This window comes from Salvelinus alpinus, chromosome 19 (genome assembly GCF_045679555.1).
Source record: "Salvelinus alpinus chromosome 19, SLU_Salpinus.1, whole genome shotgun sequence".
NCBI lineage: Eukaryota > Metazoa > Chordata > Actinopteri > Salmoniformes > Salmonidae > Salvelinus > Salvelinus alpinus.
Window position 1 is genome coordinate 32,375,985 of NC_092104.1, and position 15,499 is coordinate 32,391,483.

Here is a 15,499-nt window from a genome sequence, read left to right on the forward strand (position 1 = left end):
GCAACTGCTTGGCATCCGACCGCAAGGCGCTACAGAGGGTGGTGTGTACAGTCCAGTACATCACTGGGGCTGAGCTCCCTGCTATCCATGACCTCTATACCAGTCAGAGGAAGGCCAAAAAAAACAACTGTCAAAGACTCCAGCCATCCAGTCATAGTCTGTTCTCTCTGCTACAGCACAGCACCGATGCACCAAGTCTGGGACCAACAGGACCCTAAACACCCCCAAGCCATAAAAGGCTAAATAGTTAGTTTGGGTATCTATTTGGTCAACTATTTATCCTGTTGCCTAGTAATGTTATTCCTAGTCATGTGTATATACACTACATGAACAAAAGTATGTGGACACCTGCTCTTCAAACATCTCATTACAAAATCATGGGCATTAATATGGAGTTGGTCCCCCCTTTTCTGCTATAATAGCCTCCACTCTTCTGGGAAGGCTTTTCACTAGATGTTGGAACATTGCTGCAGGGACTTGATTCCATTCAGCCACAAGAGCATTAGTGAGGTTGGGCACGGATGTTCCAATTCATCCCAAAGGTCTTCGATGGGGTTGAGGTCAGGGCTCTGTGCAGGCCAGTCAAGTTCTTCCACACCGATCTTGACATTTATGTATTGACCTCGCTTTGTGCACAGGGGCATAGTCATGCTGAAACAGGAAAGGGCCTTCCCCAAACTGTTGCCACAAAGCTCAAAGCACAGAATCGTCTAGACTGTCATTTTATGCTGTTGCGTTAAGATTTCCATTCACTGGAATTAAGGTGCCTAGCCCAAATCCTGAAAAACAGCCCCAGACTATTATTCCACCTCCCCCAAACTTTACAGTTGGCACTATGCCGTCGGGCAGGTAATGTTCTCCTGGCATCTGCCAAACCCAAATTCACACTTCAGACTGCCAGATGGTGAAGTGTGATTCATCACTCCAGAGAACGCATTTCCACTGCGCCAGAGTCCAATGGCGGCGAGCTTTACACCACTCAAGCCGAAGCTTGGCATTGCGCATGGTGATCTTAGGCTTGTGTGTGGCTGCTCGGCCGTGGAAACCCATTTCATTAAGGTCTCGACCAACACTTATTGTGCTGACGGTGCTTCCAGAGTCAGTTTGGAACTTTGTAGTGAATGTTGCAACCGAGGACAGACGGTTTTTATGCGATACGCGCTTCAGCACTCGGCAGTCCCGTTCTGTGAGCTTGTGTGGCCTACTATTTCTTGGCTGAGCCGTTGTTGCTCCTAGACGTTTCCACTTCACAATAAAAGCACTTACAGTTGACTGCACTTACAGTTGACTGTAAGACAGTCGTGAAGAGGGCACGACAAAGCCTAGTCACCCTCAGGAAACTAAAAAAATTTGGCATGGGTCCTGAGATCCTCAAAAGGTTCTACAGCTGCACCATCGAGAGCATCCTGACTGGTTGCATCACTGCCTGGTACGGCAATTGCTCGGACTCCGACCGCAAGGCACTACAGAGGGTAGTGCGTACAGCCCAATATATCACTGGGGCTAAGCTGCCTGCCGTCCAGGACCTCTACACCAGGCGGTGTCAGAGGAAGGCCCTAAAAATTGTCAAAGACCCTAGCCACCGCAGTCATAGACTGTTCTCTCAACTACCGCATGGCAAGCGGTACCGGAGTGCCAAGTCTAGGACAAAAAAGGCTTCTCAACAGTTTTTACCCCCAAGCAATAAGACTCCTGAACAGGTAATCGAATGGCTACCCGGACTATTTGCATTGTGTGCCCCCCAACCCCTCTTTTTACGCTGCTGCTACTCTCTGTTTATCACATATGCATAGTCACTTTAACTATACATTCATGTACATACTACCTCAATTGGGCCGACCAACCAGTGCTCCCGCACATTGGCTAACCGGGCTATCTGCATTGTGTCCCGCCACCCACCAACCCCTCTTTTACGCTACTGCTACTCTCTGTTCATCATATATGCATAGTCATTTTAACCATATCTACATACTACCTCAATCAGCCCGACTAATCGGTGCCTGTATTTAGCCTCGCTACTGTATATAGCCTCGTTACTGTTATTTTTCACTGTCTTTTTACTGTTGTTTTATTTCTTTACTTACCTATTGTTCACCTAATACCTTTTTTGCACTATTGGTTTGAGCCTGTAAGTAAGCATTTCACTGTAAGGTCTACAACACCTGTTGTATTCGGCGCACGTGACAAATAAACTTTGATTTGGTACCCTGTGTATATAGCCAACCTATCCTTAATCATTGCGTATTTATTATTACGCGTTTTACTTCTCTATTATTTCTCAATTTTCCTTCTCTGTGCATTGTAGGGAAGGGCCTGTAAGTAAGCATTTCACTGTTTAGTCTACACCTGTTGTTTACGAAACATGTGACGGATAAAATGTGATTTGATTTGATCCACTAAGTGTAGTCTGCAGTAAAACTGGGGCAAAGGTTGAGGGATGGGCGATGGATAGTTCCAACCCTTGGCAAGCATAGAGCTGTAAAGGGGATGCAATTCTTCTGACACAGGTGTCCTATCATGTGTTGACAGGGGTTGAGGGGGTGCCAAGGAGGAGCAACAATTACTTCTATCGCAAAACCCCTGTCAAAAGTGGTGCTCAGGCTGTTTGCATTGCCTGGGCATCTGGTGTCAAGTGTCCTTCTCCAGACTCAGCACATCAAGCATGGCTAAACAAAGGCTGTAAAATCCCAACTGTTGATTTGAGCAGCAATGCATCAGTCTACTCTAGGCTGATGGGGAGAAGGGGATATTATGGGTGTGTAGCCCCTGCTCTAAAAATACCGGCTGCTCCAAGTTAAAGTGCTGCCTGCAATTTACAAATGCATGTGGAGACCCTCTTGGAGCAGCTGGCCTTTCACCTAAGAGGTTAAGAGAGACAAGCACAGCAAGATGAGCCTCTAACACAGGGTTTCTCTGCTCTGTTCTAGGGAACCTTCTGTGTACATAATTTTCCTTTCTTCAACTAGGCCTATTTCAGATTAGACAGGGTTTAAACATATGATTTGAATAAATCACCAAATTGCTGTAGCTAAATTAGGTTTAACTGTCAAACTGCTAAGCAAACTTTGCAAAGTTACCCAGACCAGACCTGTCCAGTAGCACAGGACCATATTACTGCAACAGCAGACTGTTGACCTTGGGACCACTTCACAACACATTATTTAAAATGCCTATTATCGCATACCGCCCAAACAGATCCACAGATGGCAGTGCAATAGAGATTGTGTCCTTTCCCACCTGGACAAAAGGAACACCTACATGAGAATGCTGTTCATTGGCTACAGCTCAGCATTCAACACCATAGTGCCCTTGAAGCTCATCACTAAGCTGGGAGTGAACACCTCACTCTGCAACTGGATCCTGGATTTCCTGACGGGACGCCCCCAGGTGGTGAGGGTAGGCAACAACATATGCATCACGCTGACGATCAACACGGGGGCCGCTCAGGGGTGCGTGATTAGTCCCCTCCTGAACTCCCTATTCACCCACGACTGCGTGACAGCGCACGACTCCAACACAGTCATTAAGTTTGCAGACGACACAGCCTGATCACAGACGACGAGACAATCTATAGGGAGGAGGTCAGAGACCAGGCAATGTGGTGCTAGGGCAACAACCGCTCCCTCAACGTCAGCAAGACAAAGGAGCTGATCGTGGACTACAGGAAACGGAGGGCCGAGCACGTCCCCATTCATATCGACAGGGCTGTAGTGGAGCGAGACGAGAGCTTCAAGTTCCTCTGTGTCCACATCACTAAGGATCTATCATAGTCCAAACCAGGGTTTCCATTAGGAAAATGTTTTTGACCAGCAGCTAGGGATGTTAACCGCTAATTTGACCAGTCATACTTATCGGTCTATAGGGTAATTAGCATAATCTTCTGGAATTCAATTGGTGCGTGTGTATTTTCATTAATCGTCATGCATAGGGCTATGGCAGTCACAACATTTCGTCAGCCGGTGATTGTCAAGCAAATAACTGTCGGTCTCACGGTAATTGACCGTTAATTAACGTAAACACATTTATCATCTCCTGGCTTCCACACAAGCCGCTGATTCTGACCTTTGGAACATCTAAAATAGAAAAGGATATTTTCTCCAAACGATTTGAGGGAGTGCGCACATGTGGCGATTCTGTGTTGAGCGGTTAACAAAGAAATAGGTACTTCTATATGCTTAATTTAGAGTTATTAATCTAACTTTAGTTGTGATACAAACGTTAGGTTATGTTTTGATTTTTAATACATTGTAAGGCTGCATGATGCGACTAATGATGATTTGAAAAAAGTCACTTGAAGGGCATGAGCTCTGCTTTGTTTTTTGTACATACTGTACAGGTTATTCATACTACATCAGTCACGCATTCACAATTTGACAAGCACTTGATAATGCCTAGAATTTCACGGGGCATCCCCTTTGTGTGGTGGTAATGTACCCTAAAAAAATGTATGCCTTTTGCGGCCAGTGGCTGTTGTGCCCGTATCCCTGAGTGATGTGCGCACACACACACACGGCTCTCCCATCAGGTGATCGGGTCTTTCTCATAGGCTACAAGTGAAGACACATTGGGGATGCAACTGCGTGGTTACATAAGTATTCAGTCCCTTTACTCAGTACTTTGTTGAAGCATATTTGGCAGCGATTACAGGAGATGGGAGAACCTCCCGGAAGGACAACAATCTCTGGAGCACACCACCAATCAGGCCTTCATGGTAGTGGCCAGACAGAAGCCGCTCCTCAGTAAAATACACTTCACAGCCCGCTTGGAGTTTGCCAAAAGGCACCTAAACGACTCTCAGACCATGAAAAACAAGATTCTCTGGTCTGATGAAACCAAGATTGAACTCTTTGGCCTGAATGTGGAGGAAACCTGGCATCATCTCTACGTTGAAGCATGGTGGTGGCAGCATCGTGCTGTGGGGATGTTTTTCAGAGGCAGGGACTGGGAGAATAGTCAGGATCTAGGGACAGATGAACAGAGCAAAGTACAGAGAGATCCTTGATACAAACCCGCTCCAGATCGCTCAGGACCTCAGACTGGGGCGAAGGTTCACCGTCCAACAGGACAACGACCCGAAGCACACAGCCGAGACAACGCAGGAGTGGCTTCGGGACAAATCTTTCAAGGCCCTTGAGCGGCCCAGCAGAGAGCCCGGTCTTGAACCCGATTTAACATCTCTGGAGAGACCTGAAAATAGCGGTGCAGCGACACTCCCCATCCAACCTGACAGAGATTGAGAGGATCTGCAGAAGAATGGGAGAAACTCTCCAAATACAGGTGTGCCAAGCTTGTAGCGTCATACCCAAGAAGACTCAAAGCTGTAATCGCTGCCAAAGGTGCTTGAACAAAGTACTGAGTAAAGGGTCTGAATACTTACGTAATATTTCCATTTCCCCCCCTCCCAACAATTTCTAAAAACCTTGTTTTTTTTGTCATTATGGGGTATTGTGTGTAGATTGAGGGGGGGAAATAATTTATACATTTTAGAATAAGGCCGTAACGTAACAAATGTTGGAAAAGTCTGAAGGGGGGGATCTGAATACTTTCCCAATGTACTGTATCAACTAGCTATAGGACAAACACTTCAAAACCTTGTTTCTTATGCTTAATTGTTTTACTGTCATTCTTCTACGCTTCCAGTGCTTACGTTTTGTTTTTGGATATTTTACTTTCGGTTTTGAGCACCAACTTCAAACAGCTGAAAATACAATATTTTTTATTTATGGAAAATATGTTTCACAACGAGTTAGATGGTACAATGAATCTACATTATACTTGCTTGTTTTGTCACAAACTGAAATTAGGCGAACCATCCACCATACTCGTTTTTAATTTAAGTAACCATACCAAACGTAACATATACTAATTTAAGCCACTCGGATTTACATTTACTATGTTACTTCTAGTCTATGAAACCAAGGTATATTATTACACGTTTTACTTTTCTATAATTTCTCAATTTTCTCTCTGCATTGTTGGGAAGGGCCCCTAAGAAGGCATTTCACTGTTAGTCGACACTTGTTGTTTACGAAGCATTTGAAGAATATAAATGTATTTGATTCTCATCTGGCATTGGACTCCACATGCAACTGTTGCAGTTATTGGAATTAATACATATCAAGCATTAGACTGTATGCGGCTTGTTTTATGGCACTACTGTAGCCTATACTATTTAGAAAATTGTTCTGGAAATGTAGACTCGTGACTAACTACACCTCATGCTTTGTCTCTGGGCGTGGATTCTGATGCTCGAGACAGATACTGGAAAAGTAAATACTCGTCCAATTTGTGTTTTGCTTAAATAGAAAACAAAACAACAGCTAACTTGGGATAATTTGGTAGCTAGGTATTGAAAACCCTTAACTTAATAAACACAATTTTGAACCCAAGTCATAGTTCAAAATGTAGCCCATCTTTAAATGCCATGGTGGTACATGCTTGCATTGTTGGCCTTTCAAAAGCCAGGCAGCTAACTTGATATCTAGTTAGCTAAAGTTAAACTTTTAGTTTATTTACGATGAGAAGCAATGAAGACACAAACCTGTATGCAAGGGTCATGCATTCGAAAAGTTTTGTTAAGGACGCGTCAATGGAGAGATGTGATGTGCTGGTCTTCCCGAAGTGATACGTCCGACAGGTTTGTTTGTTGACTGTGTCAAAGTCGTAGCCTTTTTTTGGTGGGTGTTCAATGTGCGGCGAGGACACCATGAAATGACCACTGTGGATTATCTGTGACTCTCGTCCATCCGATTTCTTAATCCCCAAATGAGACTCCTCCGTGTCCGAGTCATCGTCCTGCTCCTGCTTGACACTCACCGTGGAACGTCGGTATTGTCTTAGCTCCCTAGTGGTAGCCATATCTTAGCTAGCTGTTATTCTGGACCTATTTGCTAGCTGTTCTCATAGTTCGCGAGTTAAAACAAAGAAAAGTGAATATTATTTATGCATGATACTTTGCTCGTTCGAATACATTTTCCCGTGTTGTTTGACCCTTTGAGATATACACGTTGGCAGCCAGTCTTCGGAGTATATCCTCTTTTTCTGGTAGGCTAGCATCAGCTAACAAAAGTGTTGCTAGTGTCGAGGGATTTCCAGTGGGACCAACTGCTCCGTCATGTCTGCAAACGTGATTGGATGTAGTCACAGAAACACCCTCCACTCGAGAGCAGCAGGCTCAAAATAACTAGCCTGGTTGCCAGTCTCTGTTCAGCTAACGTAACGTAGCAGGCGTAAATAGTTAGCTATTTAATTCCACCCCATGTCATGTTTGGCAGACATGGAATACAAACAATAGAATGTTAGAGACTGGTACCCAGACTAGGAGTATCTGACTTTCGTTGTTTGTAAATTGCATATGTTCAGGTTTAATCTTGATTGCTTTATGGACATAGCTAAATACTTGTTTCATGTGTGTACATCAGGGATAATCAACTAAATTCCGATTTTTTTCTTGAGCGAATGGTCGGGACATAATTACAAATCATTTGACGACTGCAACAGATATTTGACTAAAACAATGTCAAACCTTGCTTACGTTTGAATACGATCACGTGTCTCTATTTCCAAAATGAAAATAACTTGGTGCTGATTTCCTGGTGTTTTTACAGTCAGGTCCAGTGTAACAGTATAACTTTACGTCGTCCCCTCGCCCCGACACGGGCGCGAACCAGGGACCCTCTGCACACATCAACAACGGTCGCCCACGAAGCATCGTTACCCATCGCTCCACAAAGGCCACGGCCAGAGCAAGGGGCAACCCTACTTAAGTCTCAGAGCAAGTGACGTAACTGATTGAAATGCTAGTAGCGCGTACCCGCTAACTAGCTAGCCATTTCACATCCGTTACACCAGCAAGGAAAATTCCGTATAAGTGCACTCGGAAAGTATTCAGACCCCTTGACCTTTTCCACATTTTGTTACGTTCCAGCCTTTTCCTAAAATGTATTAAATACGAAATGTATTTTTTCCTTAATCCATTTTACAATAAGTCTTTATTGTATAAAAATATGGAAAAGGTCAAGGGGTCTGAGTACTTCGCAAATGCAACGTATAAAATTGTTTTGTTTAGAAAACTTCTGGGGCCAAATAAAACTACCTGTGAGGCAAACTCAGCCTGCCAGTTGGGGAACCTTGGTGTACATGATATGGCAACATGCTGCCTACACTCTGCATTGTAGCTGTGTAACAGGTTTAAACACATTTTTACATTATAGAATCAATATGTGGAATAAATAGGCTAGTTAGCTAAAACCAACTGAAATGTATGTACAATAAAATAACATAAGGGTCCCAAAAGACAGTAATCAACATTTGACTTTCTGTAGCCAGGCTATAATTTTGGGCAAAGGCTAACGAGGAAACAACTATTTAGGCTACTTACATTTTGCAAATAAAAGGTTATACTTAGTTTAATAATCTATACATAGTGTTGCCAGCACTGCTGGACTCCAGTGAGGTATTCAAAGAGCCATCTATAACCAAACAGCCTACATATACACTGAAAAATGCTTTACAGGTTAACGAAAACTGAGCACTTGTTATACCAGAGTGAAGTATACATACGATTTAAACAAATCAACACGTTTTTCATTATTCTGGTAATTCAAGGTACACAACTAATCTGGTAGCAGGACTATGCTACAAGTGAGTTTCCATAAGAGGAGAAAAGGAAATAGATATGCGACTGACTGAGTGGCACTAAATATGTAGGTGTTGTCTTTAGTTAAATTAACTAAATGTTTTACTGTCAAAGTAATAAACAGAACAGCAGCAGAACCAACAGATTTTAAGAGGATTCAAACAGTGTGTTGACCCGCATGAACAAAAACTAAATCTAAATATATGTACATATACTTAAGAACAAAAATAGCGGATGTGTGGCAAAATGAGATTTAGCTGCAGTTTAGGTCGACACTGATCCAGCTGATCCTGGTTTAGTTTAAGTTTTAAAGTCTTTTTTGGGGTAGAGGTGGGTGCTGGACTCCACTTGGACCAATTCAGAAGAATAAAGAAATTAAGACACAGGAGGGCTGAGGACATGGCAACAGATCAAGGAATTGGTGATGGTAAAAGATAAGTTAGCTACTTTTGAGGAAATCCAACTTCCCCTTCTTATTGGGAGGAGTGCCATCTTCAGATTCCTGCAAAAATAAAAAATATTTCAAGAAACATTTAAGCTTCTCATATTAAAATACTAATGTCAAAATTAGTTTCATTATACTGCATCAATCAAATTTCTAATTGACTAAAACATACAGTTAACTGCCAAAATAAAGGAAACACCAACTTAGTGTCTTAGGGTGTTGGGCCACCACGGCCTGCCAGAACAGCTTCAATGCGCCTTAAAGTTCCAGACACTTGTAGAATCTACGCTATTGGAGGTGACACCATTCCTCCACGAGAAATTCCATCTGGTGTTTGTTGATTGTGGTGGAAAATGCAGTCTCTGGCACCGCTCCAGAATCTCTCAAGTGTTCAATTGGGTTGAGCTCTGGTAACTGAGACAGACACACCCTTTAAACCCCCTAAAAGTCACAGATCTCTTCTAGCCATGGTAATCAAAATAATAGGCAACTGGGCATTTTTATACATGACCCTAAGCATGATGGGATGTTAATTGCTTACTTAACTCAGGAACCACACCAGTGTGGAAGCGCTTGCTTTCAATATACTTTGTATCCCTCATTTACTCAAGTGTTTCCTTTATTTTGGCAGTTACAGTGCATTCAGAAAGTTTTCAGACCCCATGACATATTCCACATTGTTACGTTACAGCCTTATTCTAAAATGGATCAAATAGTTTTTTGCCCACCATCAATCTACACACAATACCCCATAATGACAAAGCAAAAACAGGTTTAGACATTTTTGCAAATGTATATAAAAAAACCCTGAAACGTCACATTTAAATAAGCATTCAGACCCTTTACTCAGTACTTTGTTGAAGCACCTTTGGCAGCGATTACAGCCTCGAGTCTTCTTGGGTATGACGCAACAAGCTTGGCACACCTGTATTTGGGGAGTTTCTCCCATTCTTCTCTGCAGATCCTCTCAAGCTGTCAGGTTGGATGGGGAGCGTTGCTGCACAGCTGTTTTCAGGTCTCTTCAGAGACGTTAGATTGGGTTCAAGTCCGGGCTCTGGCTGGGCCACTCATGGACATTCAGAGACTTGTCCCCAAGCCACTCCTGCCTTGTCTTGGCAGTGTGCTTAGGGTCGTTGTCCTGTTGGAAAGTGAACCTTCGCCCCCAGTCTGAGGTCCTGAGCGCTCTGGAGCAGGTTATCATCAAGGATCTCTCTGTACTTTGCTCCATTCATCTTTCTCTAGATCCTGACTAGTCTCCCAGTCCCTGCCACTGAAAGAAAATTTACGTGCATTTACGTGCCTTTTATTGAGAAGTGGCTTCCGTCTGGCCATTCTACCATAAAGGCCTAATTGGTGGAGTGCTGCAGAGAAGGTTGTTCTTCTGGAAGGTTCTCCCATCTCCACAGAGGAACTCTGGAGCTCTGTCAGAGTGACCATCGGGTTCTTGGTTACCTCCCTAACCAAGGCCCTTCTTCCTCGATTGCTCAGTTTTTGGCCGGGTGGCCAGCTCTAGGAAGAGTCTTGGTGCTTCCAAACTTCTTCCATTTAAGAATGATGGAGGCCACTGTGTTCTTGGGGACCTTCAATGCTGCAGACATTTTTTGGTACCATTCCCCAGATCTGTGCCTCGACACAATCCTGTCTGAGCTCTACGGACAATTCCTTCGACCTCATGGCTTGGTTTTTGCTCTGATATGCACTTTCAACTGTGGGACCTTATATTGACAGGTGTGTGCCTTTCCAACTCATGTCCAGTCAATTGAATTTACCACAGGTGGACTCTAATCAAGTTGAAGAAACATCAAGGATGACCAATGGAAACAAGATGCACCTGAGCTGAATTTAGAGTTTCATAGCAATGGGTCTGAATATGTAAATAAGTTATGTTTCATTTTCAATAAATTAGCAAAAAATGTCAATCTGTTTTTTCTTTGTCATTATGGGGTATTATGTGTAGATTGAGGACATTTAAAAAATATATAGAATAAGGCTGTAATGTAACAAAATGTGGAAAAAGTCAAGGAGGCTGAATACTTTCCGAATGCACTGTACCTGTACAAAGACATTCTAGTCTTGGATGGTGGTGGAGGGGAGCACCTGAGAATCTTGAGGAGTGTCCGAGGATGGTTCATTCCTTCCTGTGGACCTTCGGTCTCTCTTAGGTGTGCTTGTGTTTGAAAATGCTGAGGGGTGAACATTTCCTGCAATACCAGAAAGTCTGTCTCAGTGAATAACCATGGGAGACAAGATGTTTTCTTATTCTATTTGCTTAAAGCAAGACAGGTGTTTGTATACTATTCCTACTACTTCTGTAACAGTTCTGATTAAAAGAGAACATAAAATTCCAACAAGGGGCAACAAAGTGAATTTGCTGTGTTATTCACTTTCCACAATAGTTTCAACTTCAGAGTCGGCAATCAGTGACCTTGCTTGGTGTGTATTATCGCAGGACTTGGTAGACAAGGCCTGTTTGCGAAATGTCCCAGGAAGATTTATTAACCTGTATTTTCTCCAAAATGACATGACCAATTCTGGGTGATGACACAAATACCCTATTGTAGCTGACTTCAAAGTCTACATTACAGCACCATCTTGTGGCAAGAAAGACAATGCGGAGTCACATCCAGGTACAGAACAAAGGGTTGATATTGGATTATGCTAAATACTCTTTTCAAGGGTGTTTAGCTTATGACGTGGTAATAACTGCATCAATGACAAGTGGACATATTGTAGTTTATTGAGTTTTGAACTCTGTCCTCAAACGGCATTAGCATGGCAGACCGTTTTAACAGCTCATTACTACAGAAACTACAGTAAGCCTTAGTGAAATCCTTTGTTCAAGCCCACAAGAGGAACCAACAATCTTCTCGCCAGTCTAGTACATAACAGCTAAACTGTTCTCCAAATACACGACATGATCAAGAGTATATGGACACGTGCTTGTTGAACATCTCATTCCAAAATCATGGACATTACTTTGGAGTTGGTTCCCCTTTGCTGCTATAACATCCTCCACTCTTCTGGGAAGGCTCTCCACTAGATGTTGGAACATTGCTGCGGACTTGCTTCCATTCAGCCGATAGAACGTTAGTGCAGTCAGTGTTCCAATTCATCACAAAGGTGTTTGATGGGGTTGAGGTCAGGGCTCTGTGCAGGCCAGTCAAGTTCTTCCACACCGATCTTGACAAACCATTTCTGTATTGACATCGCTGTGTTCATGGGGGCATTGTCATGCTGAAACAGGAAAGAGCCTTCCCCCAACTCTAACTGTTGCCACAAAGTAGGAAGCACAGAATCGTATAGAATGTCATTGTATAGTGTAGCGTTAAGATTTCCCTTCTCTGGAACTAAAGGGCGTAGCTTGAGCCATGAAAAACAGCCCCAGACCATTATTCTTCCTCCATCAAACTTTACAGTTGATACTATGCATTGTGGAAGGTAGCGTTAGCCTGGCATCCACCAAACCCAGATTCCGCCATTGGACTGCCAGATGGTGAAGCGTGATTTATCACTCCAGAGAATGAGTTTCCACTGCGCCAGAGTCCAATGGTGGCGAGCTTTACACCACTCCAGCCGATGCTTGGCATTGCGCATGGTGATCTTAGGCTTGTGTGCGGCTGCTCGGCCATGGAAACCCATTTCATTAAGGTCCCGACGAACACTTATTGTGCTGACGGTGCTTCCAGAGGCAGTTTGGAACTCGGTAGTGAGTGTTGCAACCGAGGACAGACGATTTTTAAGTGCTTCAGTACTCTGCAGTCACGTTCTGTGAGCTTGATTGGCCTACCACTTCGTGGCTGAGCCGTTATTGCTCCTAAACATTTCCACTTCACAATAACAGCACTTACAGTTGACCGGGGCAGCTCTATCAGGGCAGAAATTTGACGAACTGACTTGTTAGAAAGGTGGCATCCTATGACGGTGCTAAGTCACTGAGCTCTTCAGTAAGGCCATTCTACTGCCAATATTAATCTATGGAGATTGCATGGCTGTGTGCTCAATTTTATACACCTGTCAGAAACGGGTGTGGCTGAAATAGCTGACTCCACTAATTTGAAGGGGTGTCCACAAACTTTGGTATATATAGTGTATTTGACCAACTCTTAGTGCTCAAAGTACATGCTCAGACTTGAACAAATCTCGCCGTAGATGCCCTCTTTTACAATACTGCCATGTTTAGCATTTAATTATATATTCTATAACCTCATCATTGATTATGGTTTGTCAATATGAATCTTTAGATGAAATATTTAAACAAAAACTTGCTCAATGTTTTCAAAGCCATTCTCTGTATGGTGATGGGTTAATTCTTAGAAATGTTGCTTGACATTGGTGAAGACTGAAGAACATTTTGTTCACCTAATGTTCTTTATGAACCTCATCACTACAAGCCATAACATGTACCCTTTTGACCTTGAGACAGCAGTGCAATTCGGGGTTATGAGGGCTGGGTGAAAGCAGTCTGCCTGTCAAGTTAAACCATATTTTTTGACAAGTTGGCACTACTCTTAGAAAATACCTCGTGGTAAGAACAAGAGCAGGGCTAATGAGGACAAGTTGCAGTTTGTATATGGTATGGTTTAGTTGAAACTAAGGCAGCGCTCTCCCTTTCTGTGCTCGGTAGCATATATACTGACCACTCTTGCTGTCTGTGCTCTTCAGCTGCTCTTTGCCAGGGGACTGACTCTGGTCACTCTTGGCCTCGATGCTGTCACTCTGGGAAGTTGCCATGGCCTCTTGGGTAGGGCTGGCACTGTTGCTGTTCTCCTGCTTCATGGGAGAGCAGTCAGCAATGGAGCTCTGGTTACTGTTATCATCTGAGAGATACAGAAAGTGACAGATGAATTTACAACTATTATTGAACCAAAGAACATCATTTAAAGTATTTTGCCCTTTTTAGCTTACCATGCATATCCATCATTCCGGGAGAGGAGCTGTTTTCTGGTGTTGTGATCTCCGACCCATACTTGTCATTGTTGGCTTTCTTCTTATTTTTGCTCTTTTGCAAGATAGCACATACAATGCTGAAGTGGCGCTATTTATTACAGATTTATTAAGAATTACATAATGATGTACTTTATCTCAATATAATAGATAATTGTGGACCAGTTTATGTCATTAGGAATTGGAAAAGACATGAGGAAAGGAAGCACATGGATCTGCAAAAACTATTAAGCACAAGGATCTGCAAAAACTATTAAGCAAATGTGGTGCCCCCAAACACCCTGTGGACGACTTACATCATTTGACTTAGGTTCGGTCACAGGCACCCACTTGTAGATTCGCAAGGATGTGTCGCCGACAGTTACCCATTTCTTCTCCCTGCATTAGTTACACAAGGAATTAATAACACTTGTTTGCAATTGATGTATTCAATTTGAAATGTCAACAAAACCCAATATTTTAGTTACCTATCAATTTAAAAATTACAATTCCCAATAGAAAATGTCATGATACATTTACTTTGGCAAGTTCATTTGAGGTTTAGGAATTTGTTGTTACTTCTTTCTAGACTGCCTATAATAGCCTCAAATCAATTATTTCGGCTAAATTTAGTGGTGATTATACATTTAGGCTACTTGTAAGCAAATCCACATGACAGTAAACTCTATAAATTTCAATTCAATTGAACTATAGGGGCCTATTATTAGTCATGCAAAATAAAATTGTAAAGCAATTCGGGTTTTGCACAGTTCGTGTACCCACCACCACCGCACGCGCTCCCTCTATTTGGAGGACACAAAAGAACGAACCTCTCCAAGCGCTAAATTTAAAACCCCGCGAACATAAACTATTCTCACTATACCGCTGTCGTCGAACTACGGCTCTGAAATTAATATTGATACCATTTGAGCGGTGAAAAAGCAGTAATCTACCAGGCTTCTAGTGCATTACAGAATGCTCGAACAGCAAAGGCTTCATCTAACTGGAACGAAATGGCTTCTAGGTTCAACCCACATTTTTGTATGAATAGATGTAATATTCCTACATTATAATTGTTTTAAGCGGCGACCTCCTCCCAGATCAAGGCGAGAGGGTGCAATACACCTGAGCCGAGGTATCATCCGACAAAATTTGCTTTAGTGTGTATTTCGTTCTTTCTTCTCCTGGTCTCTCCTCCCCCACTAGCATTGCTGCTCTTAGATAACGCGTTCCCTCTTACCAATTTCGTACTTTCTCAACAGCAGCCATAACCCGCTTGATGTCATCTTTCGCCCTACTCCGTGTCTCCGCGCGGACCGACCTGCCCGACATAGCTGCTATTGGTAAAATATTTTGTTAAACTCGCCGGCAGTTTAGACACAACGCAAACACACCGAAGAGAGCTCTAGGAGGAAGTAACGCGCCTGCGCCGTTAACAGCGCAAAGCGCTTCTACAGTTATTTTATTGCTCAATGGCTTGCACGCACACTTTT

At 43.1% G+C, this 15,499-nt stretch overlaps 2 protein-coding genes across 13 annotated transcripts in view; both read right to left on the reverse strand.

The window, feature by feature from the left end:
- Positions 1-8,241, reverse strand: part of mlxip (MLX interacting protein) — a 46,283-nt gene extending 38,042 nt beyond the window's left edge. For 6 of the 7 annotated variants that reach the window (XM_071353082.1, XM_071353081.1, XM_071353080.1 and 3 more), the window contains exon 1: positions 6,542-8,241. In XM_071353082.1, coding sequence (XP_071209183.1) covers positions 6,542-6,858 — 317 coding nt within the window. In that variant the 5' untranslated portion in view covers positions 6,859-8,241. The remainder of the gene's footprint in view (positions 1-6,541) is intronic. The other variant, XM_071353083.1, reaches the window with a different exon arrangement.
- Positions 8,242-8,390: 149 nt separating this feature from the next.
- Positions 8,391-15,476, reverse strand: LOC139545375 (B-cell CLL/lymphoma 7 protein family member A-like). 6 transcript variants are annotated; one of them, XR_011669052.1, is made up of 7 exons: positions 15,247-15,465; positions 14,324-14,405; positions 13,989-14,082; positions 13,721-13,900; positions 11,181-11,284; positions 9,287-9,497; positions 8,391-9,140 (listed from the first exon to the last, which is right to left on the reverse strand). XR_011669052.1 is itself a non-coding variant. In XM_071353084.1 (6 exons), the coding sequence occupies exons 1-6, from the start codon at positions 15,336-15,338 to the stop codon at positions 9,078-9,080; spliced, it is 651 nt and encodes a 216-aa protein (XP_071209185.1). In that variant the 5' UTR covers positions 15,339-15,476; the 3' UTR covers positions 8,391-9,077. The 6 variants fall into 6 exon arrangements, 2 of the variants coding, with proteins under 2 accessions (XP_071209185.1, XP_071209186.1); XR_011669051.1 differs by having other exon boundaries at positions 13,989-14,118; positions 15,247-15,458; XR_011669053.1 differs by lacking the exon at positions 15,247-15,465 and adding an exon at positions 15,073-15,238 and having other exon boundaries at positions 13,989-14,118.
- Positions 15,477-15,499: the final 23 nt, after the last annotated feature.